This window comes from Lissotriton helveticus (assembly GCF_964261635.1).
Source record: "Lissotriton helveticus chromosome 1_1 unlocalized genomic scaffold, aLisHel1.1 SUPER_1_unloc_67, whole genome shotgun sequence".
In the NCBI taxonomy this organism is placed as follows: Eukaryota; Metazoa; Chordata; class Amphibia; order Caudata; family Salamandridae; genus Lissotriton; species Lissotriton helveticus.
This window is the reverse complement of record NW_027611711.1, coordinates 303,754-321,033: the sequence shown is the minus strand read 5'-3', so window position 1 is coordinate 321,033 and position 17,280 is coordinate 303,754. Positions and strand designations below refer to the sequence as shown.

Sequence of the window (17,280 nt, the reverse complement as noted above, 5' to 3'; positions counted from 1 at the left end):
CTTTACGAAAGGCCAGATGGTTCTGGAGTCCTCTGATAGATGTAGGAAGAGAAGTTCCAGAGGCGTGCCGCCTGAACTTTAAATGATCGACCGTCCGCTCTAGCTCTGAGAAAACGGGAAGTGCAAGCCAAGCCCGCATTAGCCGAACGCAAAAGGCGATTCGGTACATAATGGGCCAGCAGATCCGCCATAATCTGCGGTTCTTGGTAGCTCAATATTTTATGGGCCACACAAAGACTTAAACTGGATTCTTTTCGCTATCGGTCACCAGTGCAATTTAGGCAGAAGGTGCGAGACTGAGCAAGATCTGGGCAAAGCTAGCAGGGCGCGAGCTGCTGGGTTCTGGATTCTCTGCAGGCGGACAATACAGGACTTGTTGACGCCTAAATATTAGGAGTTCCCATAGTCCAGCCTTGACAAAATTGTAGCCTGAAGGATGGTTTGGTGAACTTTTGGTGCAAAATAGTCAAGTAGGGGCCTCAACCCTCTTAGGAGACCAAAGCAGGATCCAGCCAGGGCCTTGGATTGCACATCAAATGAAAGTTCGCTATCGATCCAAAAGCCCACATTTTTTACAGCCTTCTTTGCTGGGGTGCGGGTTTAAGTTTGACAGGCCGCCACTGTTCTGACCAGAGGGAGCTGTCTCTCCCCAGCACTAGAATTTCTAACTTGGCAGCATTCAGCTGTAAACAATTAGCTGCCATCCAGTCAGGGATAGCTACCAAATCCTCTTTCAATGTGATGAGATTGTCTTGGCAGTTCCTCTAAAAAGTGATGACTAGCTGGGTGTCATCGGCGTATGAAACAAATGACAACCTCTGCTTTTTGCCAGCAGGGCTAGGGGCTGTACAAAGATGTTAAAAAGTGCAGGGCTCAATATAGAGCCCTGAGGAACCCCATGTTTAATAGCATGTGTGTGATAATGAAACGGTGGTGCCACCACTTGAAATGCTCGACAGATTCTGCCAGGACTGAGTTCACATATGCCTCAGTAACCTTAGCCAGAAAAGGAAGCTGGGAAATTAGACGAAAGTTACTCGGGTCCGATGACTCCAAGGAAGGCTTTTTTAAAAGTGGAATGGGATTTCTAAACTAGCGAACCCTGCCACTCCAAAGAAACAGGGGGATGCAGAATTTTGTAATAAAATAGCTGGCTTTTTTAAAACTAAAGTAGAAACAATTATTACCTCACTCGATGGTCTAATCAATGATACTCAGACTGATTTCATTCTAACAGAATCATGAAGCTTAGGTGCCCCGGCAGAACTACTGGAGCATTTCACCCCGATTGAGAAAGCAGATTTGGTCAAATTGTTGTCTACGATAAAATCGGGTGCCCCTAGTGATCCGTGTCCTGCTGGAATTGCTAAGCAAATTCCGGAAACTATTGGAACGGCTCTCACACCCCTGCTTAATCCAGTTTTACGGTCCGGAATTTTCCCAACAATTGGAAAAAGGCTCTGTGCTTCCTCTTCTAAAGAAGTAATCTCTTGACCCCAAGGACCTGACTAATTATCGTCCTATCTCTATGCTTTTACTACCTGCCAAATTACTGGAAAAAGAAATAAATAGCCAAATCAGCAACTTTATCTCTGCCAATAACTCCTTGGACCCATCGCAATATGGGTTTAGAGCTTTTCACAGTACGGAACTGGCTTTAATAAAATCAACCGAGGAAATCAGAGAAGCCGTGGATAGGGGAGGTAATGCCATCTTAATCCTCCTGGGCCTATCCGCGGCCTTTGATAGGGTCCACCATAAGGTCCTGCTGAACAGGCTCTCTGATATTGGTGTGAAGGGCTCAGCATGGAAACTGCTACATTCCTTCCTGTCTGACAGAGCTCAGACGGTAGATTTAGATGGCAACAGGGCTCGGCAGGGTGCCACAGGGCTCGGCGTTGAGCCCTACGCTTTTAAACATCTATGTGGTACCCCTGGCCAGTGTCATCCAGTCGTTTGGTTTCCTGCTCACCTCCTACGCTGATGGCACACAAATTGTGGTATCGGTGACGGAGGGAGCGGAGAGGGAGGCGGGGGAGAGGTTCTATAATTGCATGAGCTCTATTTCCACCTGGATGTCGTCCAACTGTTTAAAACTCAACTCAGCTAAAATTGAGGTGTTAAAATTTGGCAATAATCCCTGGGTCTGGATCCCGGACTGGTGGACGGAGGATCTGGGATCGTGCCCTACACTCTCTAGGAAAGCTAAAAATTTGGGAGTCTTGGTGGATAACAAACTCACCATGGGGGACCAAGTTAATCGGGTAACTTCAGCAAAAAAATCAATTTCTTCCTATCGGCAGACAACCTAAGGACGGTTGTCACTGCACTCATTATGTCCCGTCTGGACTGGTCCAGAACGCGGCAGCGAGAATGCTGACGGGAACCCGTAGGTTTGCTTCGGTCAAAGGAGAACTTAAGAAACTGCATTGGCTCCCAGTTCCACCTAGATCACGCTTCAAGGAATTTTGTGTCTTCTTTAAGGCGGTTAATGAGATTGGTCCGGAGTTTCTTAAAACCAGACTTACATGGTATGTTCCTGCGTTCCTCCGGATCCAAATTAGTCCAAACCTCCACCTTTAAGAAAACTAACTGGAGAGGCAGAGGTTTTCCCCACTGCGCCTCCCAAGCATTGAAGGAACTTCCGTTTCATCTCAGAAATGCGCCAAAGCATTTTTCTTTTCGCAAGGGTTTGAAAACATGATTCTTCTCCCACTAAACAGCTGATGCTCCCCAGGTCACCAGTACTCGGCGCCAGGACACCCTAGGGTAGCAGTGCGCTTTACAAGTACAAATAACATAACATAACATAACATAGACACACACACACACACACACACACACTCGCTCTCTCACACACACATTCTCACACATACCCTCCCTACTTCACATAAGAAACATATATTTAACTTCTAAATGACAACTTCAACTAGGACCATTAGTAAACAGGTTCATGCAGAATTCAAAAGATCCTACTTGTAAGGATATCTATGCAGTCATCCCCATGACAGGAAAGAATAAATGCAAATGAATGAATAAAATGCTTTAGGAGGCTAATCATTCTTAAATTAAGAAATGAATGAAAGGTATGCCAGGAATAGAGAGAAACAGAAAAAGAAATGAGAGGACAAAAAAAGCAAAATCTATCCATATGAATAAAAATGTAACTGTTTTTTGTTCAAAATCTCTAATCTCCGAAAGTACTCCACTGATTGCTTTGAAATTTTGACACAACGTTGGATTCGAAAACGCTCATGTCGAATACATGCGTGTTTTTAATCGAAAACCCGAACAGACAAATAAAAATGTAGAGTGTTTGTTTGTTCAAAATCTTAAATCTCCAAAAGTTCTTCACTGATTGCTTTAAAATTTTTACACGACGTTGGATTCGAATACGCGCGTGTTGTTATATACACAACGTTGGATTCGGAAACGCGCATGTCGCATACACACGTGTTTTTAATCGAAAGCCAGAACAGACCCTATCGATTTGGTTGATGCGCAACAACTACAAGGGACGCATAGACACAATAGTCTACATGTATTAGGATGGACAGTTGGTGGGTGGAGGAAGGGGGGAGGAGATGGTTCAGTTTGCAACATAATTTAAAAGAACACGATGCAACCGCGACCTGCGGTTCTGTTACATGTTATATTTTAAGGATGCGTCCAAAAGCTACCATCTGTACTGATTGTTTCTGTTCTATTAACTGATGTGATGTGATTTAAATATGTATCAAATTGATATCGGTAAAAACAGGATAACAAGCAGCAAAAACAAAAAAAACATGAGTACTTGCTATGATACATGTACTACAAACTGTGGTTTTCAATACAATTTTGTAAAAAAAAAAAAAAAAAGCTCAGGGCCTTTAGAATTGTGCGGTTTAGATCTGGACACGGATTGCTTCTCACAGGGACAATTATTGCGTGTTCTAGAGTCGGCAAACCAGACAATCTCTACATCTGCACAGACAATGGAACAACAAAAAATATTGTATACCCACAAGCATTGTGAAATTAAACATATTAGAAACGTGCGCTTGCTCTTTTCTTTCTTTTCCATTTAACCAGACTGAGCCACAGCAATGCGTGGCCGGGTTCAGCTAGTAAAGATAATAAAAACAAGGGAAATAGAAAGTGCGAAAGAAAGAAATGAGGCTCCCATATATTATATTTAGTGCCGCTTGTAATACGGCGGCCAGGATATCCGTCAAGTTTGTGTCTGAGTAACCCGGCCAGCGAACTCTAAATCAGGCTCTTGACACTTTGCAAAGATGCTGCTGTTAACTGTGCACCATTACTTCCTCAGAAGTCACGGGCAAGAGACACCTGGCCGCCTGTAACATACTTTTTATAATTACAAGGGTGTGATTACACCGCATAAACAACAAGTGCAGATGAAACCGCAGGGTTCAAATAAACCCACACACACCGTAAGATTACACTGTACTAAACACACAAGCCTCAATAACAGGTAAATAATACAAAGACTGATGGACATAATGAAGCAGACCTAGAGATACATGAATAGCACAGACAAGATGAAGGTCTTGATTTAGAGTTTGGTGAGCAGGTTACGCCTTCACAAGCGTGGTGGAGTACCCTGTCCAACAAACGGATGGTCTGCTTGACCTAATGCAAGTCAGCTGGATTGTCATGTGTCCAGCCTTACTTGAGTGGCATTGATGTAAATACATCGGACGGCCCTTCCTCTCTAGATCAAGCAGTCTGATGTATTTTTCTCTTATTCAGGACCACCAGGGAATACCTGGCAGTCGTGATGAGAATTTGTTTTTAAATGAATCCCACTTCCTGGGAGAAAATTAATCAGGAAGAAAGTTCCAAGGGTGTGAGGGTGATAAGTTATTGGTTTTTAAAAACCAACTTCAGCTTTGGAAGCTTGTTTTTGAAAAACACAAAAGTTGGTGAATGGCCACCAGAGAATTGTAGATCAACTTCCTATAGATCAGTGGTTCCCAAAGTTTTGGCTCCTGAGGACCCCCATTGAGTCAGCACTGGAAGCCGGGGACCCCCAAGCAATCTGTATAATTTAAATTTTAAACAGCAATCCGAAAAAAATAAGTACAGGTGTGAACACAAAACAAATAGTCGAATTACCTGAATTTTAGTATTTTATATTGAAAGAATCTGCAAAAAACAAAAACCTTTATTGGGAAGGTTGGTGCTGCATCTCCATGACTAACTTTTAAATGGTTGGTTTTATTTCACAGTACGAGGCTCCTGATCCTGCCAGGGCCAGTCTGGAAACTCAAAGCAGCCCTGGCAAATGTTTTCAGACCAGTCCCCACAGGGTGCACACCAAGTGCAGTGAGTGAGTCAAACCACTACAAAGGGGACTTTGGGAGGTTCTCCCACCAAGACAACTTAGGAAACAATAGTGCATTCTACAACACATTTATCATTATATATTGAATTGTATTAGCTTGAAAAGAATTGTAAATGATGACTTTACTATGCACTAGGATACGATAATCTTTGTTTGGGTTCTTCAGTGATTCCCTTTTTATCACACTCCAACAGTGCCTCTTGTCTCTCCATAGTCCCTCTGTCACATGTATTTCATTTGTTTTATAGCATCTCTCATACCATTGTAGGATGTCAGAGCACTTTACAACACACACACATATAGGGCAGATTTACAAGACCCTTACGCAACCTGTGCGTCACAAAAAGTGACGCTCCGGCTGCGCATTTTAGTACCCCATATTTATAAGAACAGGAAAAGCCACCCTGTGTGACTATTCCTGTTCTTATAAATATGGCGCCTTTGCACACAGGACTTTGCGTGAAAGGTGCGTTTCATGGGTTTTGCTGTGAGTGTTCCCATTCAGAAAAGGGGGTGGTGATGGATAGAATGTCTGAATTAATCTAGACACTCATACCCAGTCAATAGATCAGGGCTTGATCCATCACCGTTTTTTAGCTCACTGCATCACCCCAGTTCAGAACCTGGCTATATGCAAATTAGTCTGACCCCATGCCTCATGGGAACAGGGCAGACCAAACTACCAAGCCAATTCTTCCACTGGTAAGGAGACAAGCTTCCGGGGACCGGTTTCTGGCATTTCAGCCGTCGTCGGCCTGGCTTGCTTGAATCCTAGTGATGCAGTGAGCAAGGGACTCATGTCTGAGCATACCCTGCCACACCTGTAGTGGCCAAACAACACCCATGAAGCCAGACACATTTCCAGATTTACGAGAAATCATGAATCTTGAAATGCGTCCGAATGCTACACCTCCCCAAGGGAGGCGTAGGGAGGTGCAACAAGAAGAAATGTATTAATTTCTCCTCTTTGTTTAGGACTATGAAATCCCCTCTAGTGATTGTTTATGTGCAGAAAGGGAATCCTACCTGAACATAAACAATCTCCCCACAACGCAGGCATCCTTGCACCATGGTACAAGGGTGCCTGTGCCGGCGCATGGCAGCAGTTTGTGCACCAGCGCAGGGAGAGCACTGAGATGCAACATACTATGGTAAATGTGTCGTATCCTGTGCTTTGAAAGTGACTAAGTGCAGCACAGCCAAATGGCTTGCAGCACTCACTGAGTCACTTTCCTTGTAAATCTGCCCCATAGAGACAATGAATCATACATGTAATAACATAAGGCAAAGGTGACCACTAGTTGTAGGATTCACATCATTCATACTGGTAGGCATAACACAGTGCTTAGCATTGACTTTAACAATGAAACTTTATTTTCATTCAAATAAACCTTTTTAGCAGCATCAGGATAATGAAAGACTGGGAAGAAACTTAAGTTACTATCTTGTACCATGCAGTTTGCAAACATCTTTTTGATGCCGCTTTATACGTCTCTGTGCTAGATCACAATTGTCACTTATAAACTGCACAGTAACTAAAGAATCTCTGTGACAAAAGCAGTAACCCATTGACCTATGCTGATCAAACACAGTTAAAAAAATAAATATAGGCACACTTTCTTTGCAAGAGGCATATTAACCCTCTGTGCTACATTAAATAAGTCAAGCTGCCACTGGACAAAACTCATCTCTCTCCAGCAGGAACATTAATCACTGGTGTTATCTTGGTCTTGACACTTTTATTGTTGCTCGAAAACTTTAATTATGCTTGGAACATTTGCAGTGCTTTTAAAACGGCTGTCTGCGGACCCCCTGGGAATGTGTCACGGACCCCTAGGGGTCCGCGGACCACAGTTTGGGAAACACTGCTATAGATGGTTGAGATTGCTTTTTCGGTCAGTGGATTAGTTAGCAGCTGGTCCTCCAGTAGGGGTGCATCAGGCAAATTCCCCCCTTCCCATATGTGACCTTGCAGAGCGTGGCCACCTGCAAATGTCAGAACCGTCTTTAGTCACCTAATATACCTTTGTTGTAGGATTGTGAAGGACACATACGCCTATCCCCTCCACACATCGCCCGGCTGCTCTAAGCTAAGCAGGATCCTCACGGTCTGCAAAAACCCAGTTGTTGACTGCCACCAGCTGCGTGGCCCAGTAATACCTGCGAATGCTCCGGACCGCCGGTCCACATTAATAAACTCCCCTCTGCACCTTACTCAGCGCGAAGTGCCACCATCCCACAACAGGAGCCAAAGTTCTCGGTCTACCCTTTGAAAGAAAATGTTTGGTGGGATCTTAAAGGACGTTTTTTTCACAATGTACAGGAGACCCTCGAGGGTCATCACTTTAAATAGGACCACCCGGCCCAGTAAGGAAAGCGGGAGTGCCCGCAAGTGTGGAGCATCCCAGCAAAGCTGGTCTAATTTCGGAAGTATGTTTCTGCCTGTGGCTCTCTTGTAATAAACACGCCCAAATATTTAAAGCCATGTAGTGTCACCCGAACTGTGCACCTAGAGTGCAGCCGCAGGGTCCCTGCCACCAGCAGGAATGTTAAGGACTTCTTCCAGTTGATCTTATATCCTGAATAATCTCTAAATATGTGAAAAATGTGTAGGATTCGTTCACCGAGAAGGCTGATTACGTGTCCTACAGCAAAACGTCAGCGTAGAGGGAGATTCTCTCATCCCACTCCTGATCAACTGGAATACCCCATATGAGAGGTCCTGGCGAACCCACGCACGCGTGAAGAGCATAGGAGACAAAGAACATCCCTGTCGGACGGCAAAGACTCGGGAGACTGTTTTATTGGCACGCATGCGCGCTAGAGGGGCCACATACAAGAGCTTGACAGCAGCGCCACTGGTTCAGCAAAGGAATCCCCTGTTGCATGTGGTATACCTTCAAGGTGTCGGAGATATAAGCGCGTTCCCTGGTGTGGCATAAATCCCGATTGATCAGGATGAACCACTGTTGCAATTATTGTCTGCAGGCAGATCGCCAGGGCCTACGCAAGGACCTTAGTCTCAAAATTAAGCAGGGAGATAGGTCTATAAGACCCACACTCAGTTGCTGGTTCGTCCTTTTTTGGGATGATCACCACCTCAGACGTTCTTTGGTCCTCTGATTTTCAGGCAGTCTGAAACCTCCTATGGAGGCACTCCCTGATTTTATCCATCATGCTTTTATATAATTCTATGGGGAGCTCATTAGGCCCCATCGCTTGCCCTATTTGCAAGGTTCTTATTGTCTTATATATTTAGTCTACTGTCAGTTCGTGGTCTAGTGCGTCTCGGTCCTCATTCGTTAGCATTGGCAGGGTCAGGTCTTTCATGAAGTCTCTCCCAGTATTTCCGTCCCCTTGTTGTCAGTGTCCTCAAGGATCACTGGCTTGAATTCATCCTATAGCACACAAGCTGATTCAACAGGCCGCCCGTTCACCTTAAAATAGAAGTCTGCTCCATCTCACTTACGAGCTTTGAACGTTTTGTCTTTTAAATATTATGGATCAACCCTTGGGGGTAGCATGAAGTCCACACCAAGACCATCGAGTTGCACCTCCACTAGCGAATGGTCTGAGATTCCCCCTGTTATGTGCGTAGCGGCTCTAAAATCATCTTTATGGACAGTTTGGGTGAAAAGATAGTGCAGGCATGCCAGACTACCATGTGCTGCAGACAGGTGCGTCCGGTTCTGATCCCCTCTTCCCCTCTAGGGGCATTTAGGAGTATCATGAATATAATATAGGGTCAGTTCTGTCAATCCAGTCATCCCAATGCGTATATGCTCTGTCGTAAGCGTCTTACCCTTTCACAGGATGAGTCAGTCTTGTATGGGTCTTTTCCTGTTTCCCGACACTTGAATGGCACGCCCGAAGACTCGAGAGAGCAGTGAACCACCAGCAGGCTTTTGTGGAGCGCTTTTGTCCTGGATGTAGGGCTGCATTCAGTAGGGCACCCAATCTGTCTTTTCTTTGCAGTTGCCTGAAGATCAGCCGTCCCAAGGTAGCAGTCACACCTAGCCTGTCTGAAGTGTAGCCCCCTCTGGAGGCCCAACCATCAGCAATTGAGCCCACACTGTGGCCGGCTGGACCACAGGCATAAGCTCAGACAGGGTGTTCAACACTGGAGTAGTTGTAGTCCCTCATGGGCCTCAGATTAGACAGAAATTCAGCAGCTAAAGGCCCAACACAGGCTCTCCAGGAAGTCAATAGATTCAGACCCTGTTGTGTTAGGATTTTGGCAAATGCAACCTTGAACGGGCCTGTTGGCAGCACACACTCGTCCGACTGGGCCTCAACAATCATGTTGTCGTAGAGTTTTATTCTCAGCCTTGAACTGTTGGGAGAGTCTTGGCGGGGCGGGGGGGGGGTGTCCCTCAGACTAGCTGGTCCTGCTGGATGGGTTTCCGGCCCGCCCTACAGATAACGGGGATGTTTCGGACCTTGCTTCTTCCAGGATAGCCTTGTCCACCTGCTGGATAGGCAGACTTCTAGGCTCTTCATTACAGGTACACAGCTTCTCCATTAAGTAATTCAGCCTGCAGGTGATGTCCCTTCAACTTAGATAGACTGTCAGGCTGACACCATCCCTGGTGGCACAGCAGGCACCTGAGTACTATGTAGAGCACATTATTCCTTGGTACCAGAGGACTTTGAACTAGGGTATAAAAGAGGGATAGGTGGTCCCACTTGTATACACAACTGGCAGGCAGGAGATGCAGTTTACTCTGTCGCACTCTCACATTGCATTTATGCTAGGCACACCAACACCCTAAACATGCACTTGATGTTAGCGCAAAGTCTGGGCACAGGTATAGAAATGGAGCATTACATGGGTGTGTCAGTAGAAAGCCCCTCCACTGACCATGATGCAAAGATCTCATCAGGCTATTGATCCTTACAACAGGGTGCATTGCCACCACCGCTCTAGCTGTTAAACCCATGACAGTTCTCTGCCTTAAATAAGGGCACACTTGGTGTGACCCTCCAGGTCACAGGACCGGTCCAAGATCTCTCATAGTCCCTTGTTAGAAGTTGCACAGTACTGGGGTGGCAGAAAAATCTCATGTAATTGTTTTTTGGTAGATTTACCCCAGTAAAGTGCAGTTACAAGTTTGACGCCATGGACTGGGGAGTTGCCACGAGGAACAGATTCTTCTGCCTGTCAAACCACATGCCATTCACTATTTCATAGTGTTTTTCTGCTTCTATTTACCACTTGTTTTAAGCAGGTGGTAGATATATGCATGTGGTTGGTTGGGGGGAGATGGGTGAAGCCGGTGGGAAGAGGAAAGCATTTTCTAACAGAGGCAAGAATTGTGTGTTTCCCCCAGTTAGTAAAAAAACAGCATGAGTCTTGGCTGCTTCTGCTGCACCCAGAGTCTGGTGCGTCATTTCAGTAAAACATTTCTGTCTGGAAAAAAAGGGTGTCCTATTTTTTCTGCACCCGGTACATCAAGGTGCAGAAAAACCTAACAACTGATAATCAGGTGGAATAAAATGAACACATGAAAGTACGCCTTAATTTCATTGCCCTTTATTCATACTCTGGACATAGTTGAGGGATATGTCTAGGCATAGTCCTCGCAATACACAATAGATTTGGTTGCGGCAGAGGACAGAACTCAAAAGTCAGGTTACCAGATACAAGTAGGTGGTAACTCAGGGCAGAGGCAAACGCCTGTTGTCCGTGGAGGAGAAATTTCCATCCCAGAAATCTACATTAAAAATTAATTAATAGTATTCTATTTTAAATATCTGTATGGTGCCAGTCCATATGACTTTAATGTCTGCCTTTGGGATTCAATGTTACAAGTCCATAGGGTACATGTATCCTTTGTGAGCTTAATAAATTCTACAAATCCTCACTCATCCAAGTACTCTCAGGCTACCATTCTATACTCTGCTCTGTCTGAAGAACAGCTCAACATTTTCAAAATTCTGCAATTCTGCATTGATATGGCTTGTAAATTATTTTTGGGAAAATCTACATGTATTAACTATTTAATTGTAATACTATAGGTGATTGAAATTACGGAGGAAGAAAGCAAGATTTAGCACCGGGCAACTGAATGTTAGTGCCATAAGAAGGATTATTCTGAAAAACTGAAGGACATCCAGCATTCTAAGTTTAAACAATTTCCAAAACCTAGGTGTGGCGAGGAAGTGGGAGCTGAGGAAAGTACTATACCTGTAAGTGAAGTCTCTAATTTAGCATTTCATTAACCCAGAGCAAAGTCATATCTGTGCACACAGCATCAGAAATAATGCCAGAAAGACCAATCACAACATCCTCATCTGAAATATTATCAGAAAGACAAATTGCCTCAGCATGGCTGAATAACGTTCATCTAAAGCATCATGTAATTGCAGAGAGGAAGCACACACTGCATAAAAGAAAGTTATAACAAAAGGTTTCTTCTGCAGACCATCAAAGAAAAGACGCTGAAAGAAGACTCCGAAGCTGACACGCTAACAACCAGAAGATTGGAAAATCACCTTTGTTCAACAACCGTTTTTAAACAGTTACGCAAGTTTGAGACTGTCTGCCTCGGGATAGAACACCTCGACCTACTCTGCTCACTCTGGCGAAAACCTTAAAAATTCACCACTTTATTGTGTTCATGACCATCTCAGATTGTTCCCTTTTGTTGTGTACTGTTCTGCAATTCTATGTAAATCGCCTCAACCTTATCTGTTGTGCAGGAGTGATATGTAAAACTGATTAAATTAGCACTGTTGCGCCATAGCTAATGTAAATAAATTCTCGTCTTCAGAACTACAAACCGTAACCTTACACCAAACAAAGAAAGGGTAAAAGGAGCTGATGTTCTGCGACTAATGAACCACAATAGTTCTGTGCATGTTTTAATGTCCTCAGTTACTGCCATTACGTGCAAAAGGTACTTCTCAGTTTAATCATTAAATATCAGACTAACACCTTATCACTGCATTGCTAAGAACCTATAATAGATTTGAGAAAAACTTCAGTCACAAAATAAGTTGCTGCCGGAGAGGCTATAACCAAAAGACTATTATCTGCTACAAACATTTCGACAGGTGTTACAGGGCTGCATCCAGACATATTTTGCTCAATTCAAGTGTTAAGAAGATTACACACAATTTCTTTTAGAGATAAGTGCTGAACATTATCTAAACAAGCTCGACTCTAAAATCGGGTTCACTCTTACTGTGGCATATAAGCAAGAGAAAACTAAACATAGAGATATTAACTCTAGGAATACACTTTATAAAAAGACGGGCTGTGAGAACAAATTCAGTGTTCAAACCCGCCCCAATCAAAGCAAAATAACCCAAGTTGCAGAAAAAAGTTACCTGTGCCAAAAAAGATTCAGCCATCAATCTCATCTCACTGAATTTGAGAGAATGCACACTGGGAAAAACCTCTCTCAGTGCTCTGAATGCCTAAAAAGTTTCAGCCGTGAATCTCATCTCACTGAGCATATGAGAATCCACACTGGGGAAAAACCTTATCAGTGCGCTGAATGCCCCAAAAGTTTCAGCCGTAAATCTAAACTCACTGAACATATGATGAGAATTCACACTGTCGAAAAACCTTATCAGTGCTCTGAATGCCAGAAAAGGTTTAGTTTCAAACCGAGTCTATGTCGACATGCATTAACCCACTCTGGGGAAAAACCTTACCAGTGCTCTGAATGCCAGAAATGTTTCCGTGACGAAAGAGGACTCACTCTACATAGAAGAACCCACTCTGGGGATAAACCTTATCAGTGTACCGATTGCCAAAAATGTTTCTTTGACAAAAACAGTCTCACTCGGCATAGAAGAGCCCACACTGGGGATAAACCTTATCAGTGCTCTGAATGCCAGAAATGTTTCAGTGTAAAAAGAGATCTCACACGACATACAAAGATCCACACTGGGGAAAAACCTTATCAGTGCTCTGAATGCCAGAAATGTTTCCATGAAAAAAGACATTTCACTGAACATACAAGAATCCACACTGGGGAAAAACCTTATCAGTGCTCTCAATGCCAGAAATGTTTCAGTAACAAAAGAGATCTTTCTCGACATACAATAACCCACACTGGGGAAACACCGTATCAGTGCTCTGAATGCAAAAAAAAATTCAGCCAAAAAAACCATCTCATTTATCATATAAGAACCCACACTGGGGAAAAACCTTATCAGTGCTCTGAATGCCCAAAAGATTTCAAAGATAAATCACTTCTAACTGCACATGTGAGATTCCACACTGGGGAAAACCCTTATCATTGCTCTGAATGCCCAAAAGATTTCCCACTTAAATCACTTCTAACTGCACATGTCAGATTCCACACTGGAGAAAAACCTTATCAGTGCTCTGAATGCCAGAAATGTTTCAGTGACAAAAGAAGGCTCACTAAACATACAAGAACCCACACTTGGGTAAAACGTTATCAGTGCACTGAATGTGACAAATGTTTCAGTGAAAAAAGCAGTCTCACTCAGCATATAAGAACCCACACTGGGGAAAAACCTTATCAGTGTTCTGAATGCCACAAATGTTTCAGTCACAAAATCAATCTCACTGAGCATATAAGAATCCACACTGGGGAAAAACCTTATCAGTGCTCTGAATGCCAGATATGTTTCATTCAAAAAAGCAGTCTCACTTACCATATAAGAACCCACACTGGGGAAAAACCTTATAGGTGCTCTGAATGCCAGAAATGTTTCAGTGTAAAAAGCAGTCTCACTGAGCATATAAGAACCCACACTGGGGAAAAACCTTATCAGTGCTCTGAATGCCAGAAATGTTTCAGTGTAAAAAGCAGTCTCACTGAGCATATAAGAACCCACACTGGGGAAAAACCTTATCAGTGCTCCGAATGCCAGATATGTTTCAGTGTAAAATATCGTTTCACTCAGCATATAAGAACCCACACTGGGAAAAAACCTTATCAGTGCTCTGAATGCCAGAAATGTTTCAGTGTAAAAAGCAGTCTCACTGAGCATATAAGAACCCACACTGGGGAAAAACCTTATCAGTGCTCCGAATGCCAGATATGTTTCAGTGTAAAATATCGTTTCACTCAGCATATAAGAACCCACACTGGGGAAAAACCTTATCAGTGCTCCGAATGCCAAAAATGTTTCAGCCAAAAATCTCATCTCACTGAACATGTGAGAATCCACACTATATAAATAAATTATCAGTGCTCTAAATGTCAGAAAATATTCAGAGGTAGAGATGGTTACAAGCACCATAAGAAAACACACCATCAAAATAATTCAGTTCTCCGAATGCCAGAAAAGCATCAATTTTAAACTCAATCTCACTCTACATGAGCAGACGCACACAGGGAAAAAACATTACCAATTTCTGGGAATGCCAGAAATTCCTATTTGATTGGCACAGCCTCACTAACTATAAGCGACTCCATACTGATGAAACACCTTATGAGTGCTCTGTATGCCAGAAAAGCTGCAGAGAAAAATGCTATTTCACGATGAGAAACTCCACACTAGAGAAAATCCTTATGCCATAAAAGGTTGAATCTGAAAGACAGTGTTATGCTTCATGAGAGATCCCACTCTGGGAAAAAACCTTAGGAGTGCTCGAAATGCAAGCAATGTTTTGGTTACAAATTACTTCTCACTTGACATGAGCGAACTCACACAGGGGGAAAAAAGCCTTATGTGTGTTCTGAATGTCAGATAAGGTTTAGTCTTGAATACAATGTCATTTCACGTGAGAGAATTCACACTGGACTAAAGCCATATACTGGAGGGGAAAGCCAGAAACGTTATACTCAGAAAGGAGATCTCACTAAACATGAGAAATACATCCACACCAGGTGAAAAGTAAGGCGTATCTTGAGTTGCAGAAAAGCTTCTAACAACCTGACTTTACATGAGAGAGCACATATTGTAGTTGCAATAGAATTCATCAAGAAACTCTTGCAGGATAACTTAGGCTGCCCGCATGCAACCTCCAAAGAAATTTCAGGCCTGGAAATATTTTTAATTGCAACAGAATCCACAATTTGAGTATCTGAAAGTTACAAAACTCTCAAGGTCTTTACTTTACACAGAGAAGTGTTAGTGCTTGCAAAAATCAACTAATTGCCCAAAAAATCACAATAATAATGTCTTAAATTTTACTCCACCCAAAAGGTTTCTACACACCCTTGTTTCTTAACATATGACTGATATCTATTTTTTCATGATAAGATTAAGCCTATCCGGAGTTCCTCAGTGAGGAACTCCGCAAAGTGACTAAAAAACTCTGGCGGTCAACGCGGAGTTCCGCAAGCAGCGGAGTGTGTAAGGGTCATGCAGTTTGTGGTGATTTCATCCCATGTCGGAGGATCATTTGGCCCTTCTCTTCCAGGAAGTTATGGATCTCTTTGTCAAACGCGTCCTTGTGCCAGAAGTAGGTCGGGTTGCTACTCCCACTACTTCTTGGTACCCAAGAAGGACAAAGGCCTGAATCCTAGCTTAGTCCTCAGGGACATCAACCGCTTTCTCCGAAAGGAGAAGTTCAAGTTGTTAACCTTGGCTCAGATCTTGTCTGCCTTCGACCCTGGAGATTTGATGGTAGCGTTGGACTTGAAGGACACTTACTTTCACATCCCCGTCTTGCCTGCCCACCGGCATTACCTACGGTTCACGGTAGGCCACATGCATTTTCAGTTTACAACGCTCCCCTTTGACCTTAACAGCCCCCCCTCCCTCGGGTGTTCACGAAAGTGATGGCGGTGGTCGCAGCTCATCTGCGCAGATCAGGGGGTTCCAGTCTTCCCCTATCTTGATGACTGGCTGTTGAAGGCTCCCACCTCCAGACTACGACGGACTGCCTGCATTTGCTGGGGTTCTCCGTTAACGTGCTGAAGTCGCACCTGATTCCAACCGATAAGCTCCTTTTCATTGGAGCGGTTCTGGACACAGCACAGTTTTGGCTCTATCCTCCCCCGATCTGAGTTCACAGTACTGATGGATGCGTCACTCCTGGGTTGGGGCGGCCATATGGGAATGGTGGAGATCAAAGACCTCTGGTCTCCGGCGAAGTCCAGGCACCACATCAACCTTCTGGAGCTCCGGGCGATTCATCTTGCACTGAAGGCATTCCTTCTTTCTGTCAAAGGAAGAGTGGTGCAGGTGTTCACGGACAACACCACCGCCATGTGGTACTGCAACAAACAGGGCAGGGTGGGGTCGTGGACCATATGTCAAGAGGCTCTTCGCCTTTGGACATGGCTGGAACATCAGGGAATATCTCTGGTGGTTTAACACTTAACAGGTTCACTGAACGCCAGGACGGACAAACTCAGCCGCCAGTGCATGATGGATCACAAATGGCATCTTCACTCGAAGGTCGTGCTAGGTCTCTTTCAGTAGTGGGGAGAGCCTTGGTAAGATCTATTCGCCACCGAAGAGAATGCTCAATGTCAGCAGTTCTGCGTGTTAGAGTTTCCAAAGCGGCTGTCGCTCGGCGACCCTTTTCATTGCGAGTGGAGTTGCGGCCTCCTGTACCACTTCTGCCAAGATTGCTGAAGAAGATCAAACGCGATCAGTCCCAAGTCTGGTACCCCGAGTTCTTGAGCATGGCCATCGATCCTATTGTTAACAGATTTCTGAAGTGCATTACTCATCTCTTTCCTCCTTCTCCTTTCGTAATGCCCTAGTGGGAGTTGACCTCACTTATCTTATGTGTGCTCCCTTTGAGCGCCTACATAATTGTCCTCTTCGCCTCCTTTGAAGACTGCTTTTTTGCTTGCCATCACCTCTGCTTGCAGGATGAGGGAGCTTCAGGCTTATCTTCCAGACCTCCCTTTCTTGCTGTCCATCCAAACAAAGTAGTCCTCCGTGTAAGCCCTCTTTTCTGCCCAAAGTGATAGCCTCTTTCCACATAGGTCTGACCATCAGATTACCTACCTTCTTCCCACCTCTGCTGTGTTTTTCTCTGC

General features: G+C 44.1%; 1 protein-coding gene and 1 long non-coding RNA gene across 3 annotated transcripts in view; both read left to right on the top strand.

Annotated features, from left to right (window-relative positions):
• The window catches only part of LOC144806375 (uncharacterized), a 46,427-nt gene extending 34,304 nt beyond the window's left edge, over window positions 1–12,123 (top strand). For both annotated transcript variants that reach the window (XR_013605789.1, XR_013605788.1), the window contains exons 3-4: window positions 11,369–11,539; window positions 11,774–12,123. This is a non-coding gene — a long non-coding RNA (uncharacterized LOC144806375). The remainder of the gene's footprint in view (window positions 1–11,368; window positions 11,540–11,773) is intronic.
• A 473-nt stretch (window positions 12,124–12,596) lies between these two features.
• Window positions 12,597–14,661, top strand: LOC144806374 (uncharacterized). Its single transcript, XM_078672739.1, has one exon. It carries the CDS (start codon window positions 12,734–12,736, stop codon window positions 14,513–14,515), a length of 1,782 nt encoding a protein of 593 aa, XP_078528865.1. The 5' UTR covers window positions 12,597–12,733; the 3' UTR covers window positions 14,516–14,661.
• The last annotated feature ends 2,619 nt before the right edge of the window (window positions 14,662–17,280 follow it).